At 44.7% G+C, this 14,835-nt stretch overlaps 1 protein-coding gene across 3 annotated transcripts in view; it reads right to left on the bottom strand.

Moving 5' to 3' along the window:
* Positions 1-14,835, bottom strand: part of LGI2 (leucine rich repeat LGI family member 2) — a 52,134-nt gene that overhangs the window by 21,117 nt on the left and 16,182 nt on the right. For 2 of the 3 annotated variants that reach the window (XM_073342380.1, XM_073342379.1), the window contains exons 2-3: positions 3,902-3,973; positions 642-713 (exon numbers count right to left, since the gene is read on the bottom strand). In XM_073342380.1, the coding sequence (XP_073198481.1) occupies positions 642-713; positions 3,902-3,933 (104 nt within the window). In that variant the 5' untranslated portion in view covers positions 3,934-3,973. Of the gene's footprint in view, positions 1-641; positions 714-3,901; positions 3,974-4,948; positions 5,954-14,835 lie in introns of those variants that run through there. The other variant, XM_073342378.1, reaches the window with a different exon arrangement.

Genomic DNA, 14,835 nt, shown 5'->3' with positions numbered 1-14,835 from the left:
GCTACAAAAGAGAGTGACTCTGATACTCTGCACCTCACCTGCTGGGACTTGTCAGCAAGCCATTATCTACTGACTGACATTTCAAACTCCTCTATTACACATAATAGATGGAATTGGCCTGCAAATCTAGCACCAGTTCTAGATCACCAACCCCATTTCAGCGAATTGTGTCTATACAGAAAGAAAAGGAGTACTTGTGGCACCTTAGAGACTAACCAATTTATTTGAGCATAAGCTTTCGTGAGCTACAGCTCACTTCATCACTTCACTTCATCACTTCACCGATGAAGTGAGCTGTAGCTCACGAAAGCTTATGCTCAAATAAATTGGTTAGTCTCTAAGGTGCCACAAGTACTTCTTTTCTTTTTGCGAATACAGACTAACACGGCTGTTACTCTAAAATCTGTCTATACAGAGTCACCCCAGCATATATGGCATATTTTAAAAATACTCTGCAACATCTGAAAAATGGTAGGTAGCTGCATGAGACATTTGGACAGAAAATGGAACATAAATCCCTCCATTTTCCTTGGCCCCAGTAACCACAGGGAAAATGGTTTCTCCAAGGCAGGAGTTTTGGCAACTCATCAAAACATCTTGGTTTATAAAAGACTGGCAAATATGTAAAATATAGAACTTACAGGTACTCTAGATTGAAGAGACCAGCAAAGGCATCATCCCGTATGATAGTAAACGAGTTAGAGTTCAGCAAGCTGAAAATGGAGAGCAGCCATTAGGAAAGCAGATGAAAACCTGACACAGAGGATTATGCCAGTTACGTTTATTGACTATCATCGCCTAATCTTACTGACTCAGGCCCATATTATCCTATCAATACAGCATGTGGAAAATATTTTGGAGTGCTGCTTTAAAAAAAATCAATGGCATAATCTGACCCGCTATTAATATCTTCCATGCTATAGAAAGTATACTCCATGACATTATCATCCACCTTAGTGGAAAGGCACAGAGAGCTAGATTTTCTGGTGTACTAAGGCCATCTTGTGCCACATCAGTGGTGCAAAGTGGCCATAGATAGTCCGCAGAGAATTCCCCCTATATCCTCTGCCAGCAGAGGCAGCTCTGCCCCACCCACAGAACCTTAGGTCAGTAATGTAAGTTTGACAGTGCTGGGCAGGAGCAACTCTAACTTGTGCCACGGCTGTGAGGCTGGGGATCAGGGAACTACAGCCAGCCATAGCTCTACTCAACGTGGGGTGGAGAATCTGCCCTGTAATCCTCGTATATACAAGTATCTGATCAAAAATATGCTCTTTCTTCATCCTGTTAATCTATGAAAAGGAAACCCCACTCAAATGAAAGACTACTTCTAAAATCTCACGAGGGCTGCTGGAACTCCCAGCAGCTACAAGTGAGCATGTCCGCATTTATCACTTATTATAACCACTTAGTAATCCTTTTTTTTGCATAGTTTTAGGTATTTTACTAAAATTAATTTGGAAAAATAATGAATATTAAATGCAAACTTGCTCTGTGATCCTAGGTCAGTATGCTAATTCTAGACAAATACTCTTTAAATTAACCCAAAGAAATCCAAGAAAGATTGAGATGGCAATTAAAATAAATCCTGGTATTGCTATTTTACCAGTGTTACTAACAAATAAGAACCAGTGCCAAAGATTGCAAAGAGCAATGGTTATTTCAGTTCACACCTTAAGCTACTTCCTTCATATCTTGAATCATTCAAATTCCTGTGTTTGAAGGCAAAACTATAAAATACATTAGTCAGCAAAAACTGTTGCCGGGGGGGACAAGATAAGTGGTTGGTATGGCACTTAGACACCCTCCCCAATAACATGAACAAACTAACCTTGCTGGGGCTCTTCCTCCTCCCGCACTGAACAATCTGATACCCCCACTGCGCAATATCCTCTGCTGGTAATCTCACCACTCTACCCCAACTTCTGAAAAAAATAAACAGGCAGCCCCTTCCACATTGCCCTCCCCTCAGGATACAAGCCTCTACCTGCCATCTCCTTCAAATCACTGGCAGGCCAGGTCTTCACTCCCTTTGCATTGGCCTTCCCCTCTTTGGACTCCTCACACTGCTTCTGAAGGGTATGGGATGGAGCTCGGCATTGGGGCTGACCTTGTGTAACAGCGACAACCCCAGTTGTCAGTGGGCAAGATCGAACCTGGGACATCAGTGCATGAACCTCCGATGCATGAGCTAAAAGCTACATGGCCCTTAGCTAAGGCTGTAGAGCAGATTCATTAATTTCTCTCTCTAAGTGGTCTCGGTGCCACTAGATGGGACTGAACACCACATCCAGGAGGTGTGTGGGTTATACTTGCACTCCAGCTCTTTTGGGCAAATCTTCTGTAGCCCCAAAGAGGCCTAAGAAAGTTCCCTCTGAGCATGTTCTGATCTCCGCCCTGCTCTACACTTTCAGTGAAGGGAAGAGTTCAGGTCTTAAGGGCTGGAGGCTGCCAGACTTTCCTTCCCCTGAGTGCCCTCTATGGCCTTGTCTATAGTGAGAAAAAGCATCATATTAGCAAACACGTTAACTAGCACCATGTTAAACATGTTTTTTCCCTTACCGCACACACAAGTGTTTTCAAATGTGGCAGCTGGTTAGTTAATACATTTTTCTAACCCAATGCATTTTCCCACTAAACACAAAGGCCAGGGGGTTGCTGTACTGAAGATGCGAGGTTCTGCCAGCCCCTCCATTTCCTAGCTGCGCTCCGTGGTGCTGCACTGAAGGGGATGAAGGCCTCTCCTCGTCCTGTCTTCCCTTCACTCCCCAGTGTTCTCTCCACTGTGCTGCTGGAAAGAAGGAAACGAAGGAATTTGGCACAATTGTATTTGTTTTTGTTTATTCAAAGAAATAAAGGCGAGAGGATTGAACTGGTGGGGCTTTGCCCCACTTGCCCCTCATTACGGGACGCCACTGGGGGCTATTCTGTCTCAGCAGACCCCGGTTTTAAATTATCTGTCTATGGCACTTACATGTCCCCCATTTCTGTAGTGCCTTGCAATCTTTTAATGTATTTATCCTCACAACACCCTCTAACACAGGGAAGTGCTATTATCCACATGTTTACTGACGTGGCACTGAGGCACTGTCAAGGGGATTTAGGCTTCTAAGTACCTACATCCCTTTTGAAAATGAGATGTAGGCTCCTAAATCAGTTCGGCATGGCAGCACAAAACACAGCAGAGACTAAGCAGCTTGTCCAAGGTCACCCAGGAAGTCTGCAGCAGAGCAGAGAATTGAACACAGGGCTCCCATATCCCAACTTAACACCCTAACCACTGCACTGTTCTTCCTACAGAATAGTCACCACTTCCTAGACAGGTTCGTGGGACTGGAACCTGTGACCTCAAAGCCCAACACTTTCCATTAAGCCACATTCAACCCAACACAATTTGCTTAAGAGACTTTGAACTCTTACAGGTAGCACAAAATTCTCCTCTCAAATGTACTGGAATGATCTGGACTCTGACAGTCCACTCTCCCGAGAAGAGCAAATCACCACGGATATCAGTACCACCCCCCACCCGCACGGTTAATGTCAGATTCATTAGCATAGAATGAACATGATGTTGGAGTTAGATCAATCGTGTGACTCCAAGAGACGAATTCAATCCTAAGTGTGTTTAGTATGGGCCTTAAAAAAGAATTTAAAACAGCAGAGAAACATATTGTCTTCATTTAGTAAATTAGCAATAATTTCCTAAATGGTTTTACGCCATATTGTCAATTAAGCAAATTCATCCCTGGCATATTGTTACACCACTGAAGTCAATGGAGTTACCCCAGCGATTAACTTATCCATTATCTTCTTTCTGAAGATACCACGGTGCCTATATCTAGGGGGATATTGGCAAAAGTTTTAGTTAGAGCTGTGTTTTGTTGGGAAGTGCAGTACTTACAGCAGCTGCAGGCAGGGCAGATGGGCAAACATTCTGTCCTTGATTTCAGAAAAGGTTCCATTTACCAGGCTCCTGAGAGGAAAAAAACAGGAAAATCCAACAACTAAATAAGGCTCATTATCATCACCTTCACTAGCAGCATCCCAATATCTGCCCCATTGGTTGGCCTGGCCCCTTTTTATAATATCCCAGCAAATGGGGTCAATATTCATGTTTAAAGGGTGTTTAATTCTGCTCCTGTCCCTGTTTCTCCCCACTAAGCTTGGGAAGTTCCCTTTTCACCGTATCCTCACATTAATCTTTAATACCATGCACTTTTAGCCTCTTGCCAACCTCTCTCCACGGGGTGGGGAGGATTGTTTTGTCTGCCCACTTGTATTTTTGGATTTTTATAAAGAAAGAACAAAAGAGAGAGGGAGAGAGAAAAGAAAATTAGTACGTGTGTTAAACAGGATTAACAGCAAAAGCACATGAGATTTAAAAGTGGTGCAAGTTAAAAACACCATCATTTCCAGTTCTACTCACATTAAAAATGCATCTAACTAACTCTCAAGTTCCTGAAGTCTGTGTAGTCTTTTCCCCACGGTAATAATGCCATCTAAGATAATTACCAGGGAGTAAATCTTTCTTTAAGTCTACAGCACTTTAATATGGCCACTTGCCATCTCCTCAGGTCCATAAGATTTACACATGGTAAGTATATATATATACACACACACGCGCACGCATTTTCCTTCCCTTACATATGTGGTGTAGAAATGGTGCAGTCAAGATTTCTCATTTGAAAAGGTGTTTCAGATATAGAAATCAAACTCCTTTGCAGCTGCAAGGCAGTGCAATATTTCAGCATGGAAAGCACAGACACTGCCATACGCTAATTACACTGCACATTACTGGGATCTTAGCATCCCTCAAGAAGCCAGCATCCAGCAGGGAAACTAAAACCCCAACTTACAGAAAAGAAGCCCAAACCACAAAGAAGGAATAGGGGTGAGGGGCCCCCGGCCGCTGCCCAGGAGAACTCTGGTGTAGGAAGGTTAAACTTACAAGGAGCTGATGTCGCTGAGGATGATTCGCGGCACACCAGGAGACCCCACACAAATGATGGATTCTTTGGTGCAGCTGCATGTGGCAGGGCATCGGACTGGCTTCTTCACCTGGGCACGCTGCAGTAGGCATGCCACCGCCAGAACCAGGAGACAGAGAGAACCACCGCTGCAGCCACTGCTTCGGAGGAGAGCCATACCGTTCCCTTCTCCTCTTCCTCGCGGTCCCCTTTTGGCCCTGCACCCTTGGCCCGGGCCCTGCTGCCGCTGCTGCTACTGCACAAGATGCTGGAGCAGGAGTAGGAGCCAGGCAGCATGCTGCACCCTTACGCTCAGGCTGAGTGTCTCTCTGCAGCAGAAGCAGCAGCAGCAGCACCAGGGCTGCTGCACTAGACTCCTTCCTCCTGACATCAGCACTTCAGCGGCAGCCTTTTCTGTCCAATGAATAATTTATCAAAGGCTCCACTGCAAGGGAGAGTTTAAAAATAATCCCCCAAATAGCCGGGGCTCAAAGGACTCTGTTTCACTTTCCCCTCCCCCTCCCCTTGGTTTCTCCTTGAACACTAGCGAGGAGAGGAGGCAGCTGGGTGACCTTGGGGGGGAGGGGGGTATATCTGCCACACACATGACTGGGGCCAAATGTTCATTTCCTGTGCAAGAAGGGGTGCGGAGCACCCCAGGACTGCTGCTCCCAGTGACCTGGGACAGAAGGGGGATTCCAGGCCTAACACACAGCATGTTAGCGCCTTTCTGCAGAAGTGGGGTAGGCTAGGGGGGGGGCGACAATATTAGTTTAAATAATTTAAAGACACCCCGCCCCCCGCCCTCCAAATCACCATGTGGTATAAACAGCATTTTAGGAGATTGGAAAACCGGTGACATTCTTCCATCATTTCTTCTTCTTTGTAACATGTTTAGTGCTGACAAAGTTCTCAGTGCTGCGCAATGCACATATCTGAAGGCAGACCCTGCCCCAAAGCCCTTACAGTCTACATGACAGGCGCACAGAAGACAGGGCACATCGGGATACTCAGAGGTGGGAATAAATTAGGGAGTTATTTTTTCCACACTTCATAATTAATTGCAAGCTCCTATCTGGTGGGCATCAGGGAAGAAGTGAATTTATAGGAGGTTTAGGAGCAAGATGGTAACAGGTAAAATCAGTGCACTAGGAAGGGCAGTGTGGGAAAGTGCACAGAGATAGGAATGGGAAAAGAAAACAGAGGAGGCATTAACGAACCATTGGATAATACAATAGGAGACAAGGTCTGAGCTGCAGGGTAGGGCAGGTTTGCGCAGGGCCTTGAGAGTGAGGAAAAGGAGTTTAAACTTGACTATACAAGGTTTGTGGCAAAGCTGGGAACTCAATACAGATCCAGTTTGCAGTCCACAATGTCATCCTTCCTCACTATAGCAGTACTAGTTTAGTCCTTTTCATCTGTAGACCTCAAAAGAACTCTGTGAAGGAAGGAAAATACTATAACCCCATTCTACAGAGGGGGAAGGGCAGAAAGGGGATGTCTTCCCTAAAGTTACTCAGTAGGTCAGTGGCAGAGACACAAACAGAACCCAAATTCTTGACTCCCAGATAATTGCCTTGTCCACTGGCCCACGTTGCTTGCTATGATTTGTAAGGTGTCCATTCCCTTACTAACTAGGTGCCCACCAGATAGGAGCTTGCAATGATTATGAAGTAAAAAAAATAACCCTCTAAGTTATTCCCATATCTGAGTACATCAATGTTGTAGCCATGTAGGTCCCAGGATATTAGAGAGACAAGGTGTGTTTGGTTATATCTTTTATTGGACCAAATTCTTTTGGTGAGAGAGACAACCTGTTTCATCCTGCATTTTGCTGTGATGCTGGGAGTTCCTTTCCCAGACCTGAAGAAGAGAGAGCTCTGTGTTGCTTGAAAGCTTGTTTCTCTCACCAACAGATGTTGGTTAATAAAAGATATTACCTCCCCCACCTTGTCTCTCTAGGTGCCATATACATAAGTTAAAATGTTCTTAATCCTATTTTCATTAGAACCACTTTGTTGTGTGGGTTGTTCTTGCCCTGTCTTCAGGAGAGATGCTATGGATTGTTCTGCCGCTACTATTGTTTAGGGAAGGCTTGTGCTAGTCCCAATACAAGATAGTCTGGCTCTTAAAGGTATAACCCTTCTGCCAGGTAGAGCCAGCAAGGACCAGGGCCGGGTTCAATATCTAGGCGTTCCTTTCCATTGATACAATACAGAACTGGCTCGAGCCCCCACCCGGTAACCTGGGATATTTACACACCACCCCTGGGTGCCTCTGAGAGACAATACTTCCCCACTCGCAAGCACAGAGTCCAAGTGTAGAAAAGAAACTTTTAATAAAAGGAGGGAAGTAACAGCGTTAATTTTGGAAAACACTGCAAACACTGTTCATAAATATAAATCATGAGTAAAAGACCCACCCCCAAGTAGATTGGGCAGTGTCCTTTCCCCCTCAGGTTCTTAAGTCCAGCAACCCAAAAGTCCCTTTCATGTGCCCGACCCTTCTCCGCGCCCCATTCACAGCTGCTGTCCTCGATCAGTGCAGACCCAAAGTTCAGAGGTGCATCTGGAGAGTTCACCTCCCGCCCTGGGTGGAGTAAAGAAGCACTTTATTCACTCTGCTGCTCGGGCTCTCGCTCACTGACCCTCTCTGTCAGCCACTCAACAGACACTCCTGCCAGCTGCCTGCTCTTGCCGTGCCTCTCCGCCGCTCATCGTACCTCTCTGCTGCACCAGCCACTCATTCACCAGCTGACTGTCAGTCACTTTCTGCTTCCACCTGCCTCTCTGCTGTGACCTCTGCACATCAGTCTCTTAGTAATTTTCATCTCTTTGCAGGCTGCCCCATCTCAAGTGAGTTCAACTCTCAGGGATTTTTAGCTGTTAGTAGGCAGGGCAGAAACACAGTCCTACCACAACTGATTTCAGCTCTGATTCGGCATTTAACATAACAAAGAGGCTCCTAATTAAGCCTAGTTAGCTCTTTCTTTGGGGGGGGGGGAAGAGAAGAACAGCTTAAACCAGTCCAAGAAGGACCCTTGGGAAGGGTTTGCAGCCTCCTAACCAGGATATAGCTTAGATAATTTTTTCACTTCAAGGTCTAAGAGACACAGGCAAGGTTTTCATCTCAAGGCCAAAAGACCAAAAACATCAAGACACTTGATCACGGCCTTAGATAGGCCCAGAGACTACTTACACTTGCTACCACGCCCTTACTTTCTCAGGGCCCTGGCATTCAACCCCCTGGTTTAATGAGGTTCTGTCAACTGAGAGTGACCCCCCTCATTTGGGACAGGTTAAGTACAGTCCTGCTTCCCTGTATTCCCACAATAATTACAACATTGGTAACCATATTTCACTACCCCTGCATTCAGTACTAAGGTGATTTGTAACTCAATACCAGCCAAAGTTGATCACTTGGACACCACTCTTTCTGCTGAATATGTAAGCAGAACAGGAGCAAACTGTATTTACGTAAACACACCCAAAGTCTCTCCCCCTCCCAGCTAGGGGTCAGGGAAGCATTCATTCAGACCCTGCTTACAAAGGCATCCCCTGACTGCAATGGAGAAGAGCAACAGTGAGGCACAGTTACTCCCTACTGACTGGGGCTGGTCCTGGTCCTGGAAGAAAAGGGGCGAGTGACAGCACACCACCACGCTAGTTGGTTCCTGCCAGGAGATGAACCTCCCAGGCGTAAACCATTTCCTCCACAACCCACATAATGTGCAGACAAGTTACCCCCCAAGAACCTGCATATGTGAGCGTTGAACAATGCAGGGAGTTGAGGTGCCAAGAATCACAGGCTATGCACCAAGATAGCTGTATTGCTTCTCACAGCCAAATCTAGCCACAGTGAGGACATGGGGCATGACAGCCATGAGCCCATATCAACAATTTGGTCCCACTGCGGTGGGTTAGGCTACTACACACTGACTAATCTGACATAGCTTAATCCCCGGTTAGCATGCAGTGAAGCCATACCCTTAGGGCATATCTACACTGCAACTGGGAGGTGTGACAGCAGCATGTGTAGGCCTACCTGAGCTAGCTTTGACCGAGGTAGCTCGCTAAAAATAGCCGTGTAGCCAAGGCAGATCAGGAGGCAATGCAGGCTAGCTCCCTGCATGCAATCCCATCCAGGACATACTTGGGCAGCCGCCGCCAGTGCCACTGTAACTACACTGCTATTGTTAGCGAGCCAACTCAGTCAAAGCCAGCCCAGGTCTACCAACTGCAATCACACCTGCTGCAATCACACTGCAACACAGACATATCCTAGAGACTTCCCTGACTAATCAGCTGCCTCCAGCAGTGGTGTTGAGTGATGAGAAGGCACAACTGCTCTCTCCCAGAAGTGCTGGTCCCAGAGGATGTTCCATCCACACAAATAACTGAGTCCCTGCCCTTAGAAGTTAACAGACTAAATGTATAAAGTGCAATACAATACAACAAAAACAAGCCCTGTGTAGGCAGCCACCGCAGTGTGTGATCATTAAAGCTGGCACACAGCGGCCCCACTGGTGGGGAGGATGAATTATAGGGGAATGCAGCTGTCTCCCTACAACCTTGCTGGATGTGTGAAGGGACTGCTGAGTGGGTGACACCTGGCAGCCTTGTATTTAGGTCCATATCTGGTGCTATAGCTAGCTGCTAGGGACATGGTGGGGAGAGAAGGTCTAGCAAGCACTTAGGAGGAAGCTGCAGCAGTGAGTTTGGGGAAAGAACAAGTCCTGAGAGCACTGTGAAAGGCAGCAGGAAGAAAGTACAGCTGTGTGCTAGAGAGAATATAGGACTGACTACAATAAAAAAAATCAGTGAAGGAGTCACTTTCTTCTGATGTTGAACAAGGAACATTATTAGAATAAGGAGCATGGTTATTCTTTAATCTGCCCTGTCTCTCTCTGTTGAGCTTCTACCCAGAACCTCTTCATGTCACTTCCTGCCTTGCTTCCTGCTACAGAGTTAAAGAATCAACACATACTCTCACTTGCATGACAAGAGCTGGCAGTGGGAGGAACATTTTAATGTTTTCCTCAGGCTGACTACTCTTATAGGCAAACGCGCAGCTTACTATACCTCTCGACATCTCCAGGGGCTAAAGCACGTCAGGTGCTGCCCCTGGGGGGTAGGAGATCGAGGGGGAAGAGGGGCAGAGCTGCAGACAAGCCCACCCTGCAGTAGCAGCTTCTGTCCCATGGGGCTGGCTGGGCTCCAGGTGTTGCAACCTGGCCTCTGGCACATGGGGTCACTGTGCCATTCACTCAAATTTGCCCTGCCTCCCTGTCAGGGGGGTTGAGCCAAACCTGAGTGGCGCTGCAACCCCACGTGCAAGGGGCCAGGTTGCAGTGTCCTGACTTGGAAGCCACACCCAGCCAACCCTATGGGATAGAAGCTGCTTTAATGGAGAGAGAGGAGTTTGTAGGCCAAAGTGGGACAATCCCTTGAAACCCAGGGCTGTTGGGACCTCTGCTGGAACCACTGCTTTTTAACTTATCATAATAGCAGAGTTGGCACACAATATTTGATGTTTTACTTAAACCCCAGCTCCTGGAGACAAGTGATTACAAGCAAATCTCAGCTTTCATTTAAAACAACGTTTCTAGCCCTCAGGGTCATAGAGGAAACACTGAAAATGTGACCCAAGTACAGCCTGAGGCTCAGAAAGCAGAAGCTAAAGTAAAAGTAAAAGAACCCCCAATTTCAATTAATAAAATCTCATGAACTTTTGAAGCCACAACTTATAATTTTTCACTATTTGGGGTTAATAAAACTATAACTTTCTTACTGCTATCTTGTGCTCCCCTGTCTGTTGTCTGTCATCTTATACTTAGATCATAAGCTCTTTGGGGCAGGAATTGTATTTTTATTATGTGCTTCTATAGTACCTAACACAATGGAGCCCTGATTGGGGATCTTAGGCACTACTATAAGATAATAAAATAAAATCATACTCAATAATGCAATAGTGTAACCTCTGCCATCTTTAAGAAAGATTACTTTTGGGGGGAAAGGAGGAGCCAGGGACCTATAGACCAGTCAGCCTGACTTTAATACCTGGAAAGCTACTAAAGCAATGTATAAAACATTCAATTTGTGAATATCTGGAGAATGAAGGGGTCATCACTAGCAGCCAGCATGGATTTACCAAGAACTACTCATGCCAAACCAGCTTGATTGCCTTCTTTAACAACTGATTTGGTGGATGGGTGAATGTGGTGGACGTAACAAAACTGGACTTCAGCAAGGCTTTTTACACAGTCCCACATGACACTCTGATAAGTAAGCTGGAGAAATGCAGGCTCAGCAGAACTACTATTAAGTGGATACATAATTGGTTAAACAACCCCAAACAAGGAGTAACTATTAATAGAATGATGTCAGATTGGAGGGAGGTCTCACGTAGGATTCCACTGGGAACTGTGTAATGTCCGGTATTGTTTAACATCCTTATTAATGATCTGGATGTAGGTATAGAGAGTATACTGATCAAGTTTGCAAAGGACACAAAGCTGGGGGGAGGTTTGCCAATACTTTGGAGGACAGAGCTAAAATTCAAAGGGATCTTGATAAACTGGAGAACTGGGCTATAGACAACAAAATGAAATTCAACAAAGACAAATGTAAGATGCTACACTTAGAGAAGAAAAGCCAAATGCACAAATACAGAATGGGGGGGAAAACTGGCTTGGGAGCAGCACTGCTGAGAAGGATCTGGGAGTTGTGGTGGATCACAACCTCAACATGAGTCAGCAATGCGATACTGTTGCAAAAAAAGAAAAAAAAGCAACTGCAAGTCACAGGAGGTAATAGTACTGCTCTACTTGGTGCTGGTTAGGCTTCCGTTGGCGTCCTGTGTCCAGTTTTGGTCACCAATGTATAGAGAGGATGTAGTGAAACTGGAAAGAATCCAGAGGCGAGCGACAAAGATGATCAAAGGGATGGAATGCAAGCCATATGCACAAAGGCTGAAGGAACTGGGTATGTTTAGTTTGGAAAAGAGGAGATTAAGGGGGGATAAGATAGCTGTCTTCAGATACTTGAAAGACTGCCATAAAAAATAGTGGAGAAAAGTTGTTCTCTTTTGCCACAGAGGACAGGACAAGAGGCAATGGGTTCAAACTACACCATATTTAGATTAAAAGAAAAGGAGTACTTGTGGCACCTTAGAGACTAACCAATTTATTTGAGCATGAGCTTGCATGCATCCGATGAAGTGAGCTGTAGCTCACGAAAGCTCATGCTCAAATAAATTGGTTAGTCTCTAAGGTGCCACAAGTACTCCTTTTCTTTTTGCGAATACAGACTAACACGGCTGTTACTCTGAAACCTGTCATATTTAGATTAAATCTCAGGAAAAATTTCCTAACTATAAGAACAGTAGGACAATGGAACAGACTGTCTCAAGAGGTTGTGGAATCTTCTTCACTGGAGGTTTTCAAAAGGAGGCTGGATAGTCATCTGTCGTGGACGGTTTAGACATAACAATTCCTGCATCTTGGCAGGGGGTTAGACCAGATGACCCTTGAGGTTCCTTCTAACCCTATGATTCTCTGACAAATGGAAATTCTGTTTTCATTCAGAGCTTGTTTTAAAAATTACATTGGGGGCCGAAATTTTCCTATGCTTTGTCTCATCCCAAAAACAATTTTTGTGAGGAGAGTTCAAAATAAATTAATTGTTTCTGAGTTTTCCAAGCATGGAAAACAATTATATATTTAAAAAGTTATTTCAAATGTTTGGTTGGTTTTGTATTGCACATCAGATCATTCAAAATTTGCTTTGTTTTAAAACATTAAACCTAGCAATGTACATACACTAGCTGTGCATAAGAACAAGTATCCTCCCTTCCTTGAAAAAATATGGTTTTAAAATAAGGTTCTCAAGATTAGGAAATAACACTACAGTGTGCATGCAGGGTCCTGCTTGTCTTAACTTTTGGTATATGAGGTGATTTTTTATGAAGATTTGCAGGTTCACCTTTTAAAGTCATCACACAAATAAATGCAGTCAAGTGCATATGAATGTTCATGCTATCAACTATCCATAGGTACATGCATTTAAAATAGGCAACACAATCAAAGAAGCACTCGGTGATGAGCATGATATAAAGATAGAATATGCTGCACATTTAAATAGTCAATACAATCAAGTGTGCACAAGGATATGCAATTCCTGGATCACACATTAAGGGCATTCACATACAGCTGAATTGTGTGCTCATTCAGATGCCTGGTAGGAGAATAATTTTAAAATGTTTTAAAAGTGAAATGTTCTGATCATCATCTAAATGTCTTGGGTTCAGACACAGACCTTGTCATGTTTAGAAGGTTGTTGTCATTGCTCCAGCTAAGAGGTTCACTTTCCTTCTCTTCCCTTTCTCCAAAATCTCTGCCTGCCCATGTTTTCTAACACATCTTCACTTGTGAGGAGAGATGGGATTGTCTGAGCTTGGTATAACCACGAAATAAAGAGCACAATGAAATATCTCCATGTGTAGTTTATGAATTGTTTCTCTAGGTCCTGCAACCATGTCCAGAACTCACGTTCATTTTCTATCCTCACATATTCCTTTGACTAACAATGTCTCCTACCTTCTCTAATATAACGTTAGTATAAACCCACTGGGGTCCTGGTCCATGACTCAGGCCTCTAGGCACTATGGGAATACAAATAATAATAAACTACTGCAATATATCTTTGTAAGATGTCCTGACTTTGGCAGTAAACAGAAAGCTGTTCACTTATTCACCCAACACACTTCACCACAGTGAAGGCCAGGGGACGGAATGATCCTTTATCATTTCACCTATATAATTTCTTTTAAATTCTGGGTGGTGAAATGATTTGGTGGTATCGTCATTGATCCTGTTTGTCCACACTCCAAGACTTAGAAAAATTCAGATGAGGAGATAGTGTTATCAGAATTGTTTCCTCTATTTAGGGATCTTAATTCACTTGTGACTCTGGTAGAAGAGAGGGTAAGAGGGTTAGTGCTCTGAATAATATCCATATTGCTGAGTATTTTCCTTCCCTTCAGTGATGGGTGATTATTTTCTTTGGACTGCTTGACTGCTACAGGAGAGGGACTACAAAGTGCTAAGTACTTTGTCATGCCTTCTCTTCAGTCTTTTTCAGTGTCTGTACTGAATGTTTCGTCTGCTTGTTCAGGTTTAAAGACCTCTGGCTTTTGACTTCTCTAGTGCACCTTACCATTCCATAGGTTGTGCCCGCTGTGCCATTGCAAATGTTTTTCAGTGAGGCACAACGGTAGTTTTCTCTGTCCAAATGTAACTATATGTCACACTCCAAGGCCAGGGGCTGTTTTAACATGAGCATGTTATTACATTTTTTCTCTGAATCCAACCGAAAAAAACAAAACAAAACACAGCTTGCAAAAACCTGGGGAGTCTTCCAGGAGCAGCAAACCCTTCTGCAACCACAACCTGCTCACCAGAGCTGTGTCCCTCTGCCTCTTCAGCAGAGTTCCACCTCTTAAAGGGACAGGGTCCTGGAAAATATAACCCTGGCATTCCATCCACCTCTTATACCAAAAGTAGTCCACTAATATGAGTGCTACATATAGACCCCACCCCAACATGTACACACATGCAGGAAGGAATCTGCCCCCAAAGAAGAGAAGAGTTCATCTTCTGTTGTACGCTTGCCCTTGCCTCTCCCTCTGTGGGGACTTTGTGGGGTTCCAAATCTATGGAATTGGAGGGGAGTCAAAGTGGAGAGATGGGATGAAGGGAACCATCTGGGTTCCTCCAGATGTTTCCACACACAAATCCAGCAGAGGTTAGTACATCCTGTGACTGTATTAACTTAGTCTGTTTTCCTCTCCACAGGTAGAACCACAGAGA

This window comes from Lepidochelys kempii, chromosome 4 (genome assembly GCF_965140265.1).
Source record: "Lepidochelys kempii isolate rLepKem1 chromosome 4, rLepKem1.hap2, whole genome shotgun sequence".
In the NCBI taxonomy this organism is placed as follows: domain Eukaryota; kingdom Metazoa; phylum Chordata; order Testudines; family Cheloniidae; genus Lepidochelys; species Lepidochelys kempii.
Note: the sequence above shows the minus strand (reverse complement) of the source record. Positions and strands in the feature narration are given on the sequence as shown.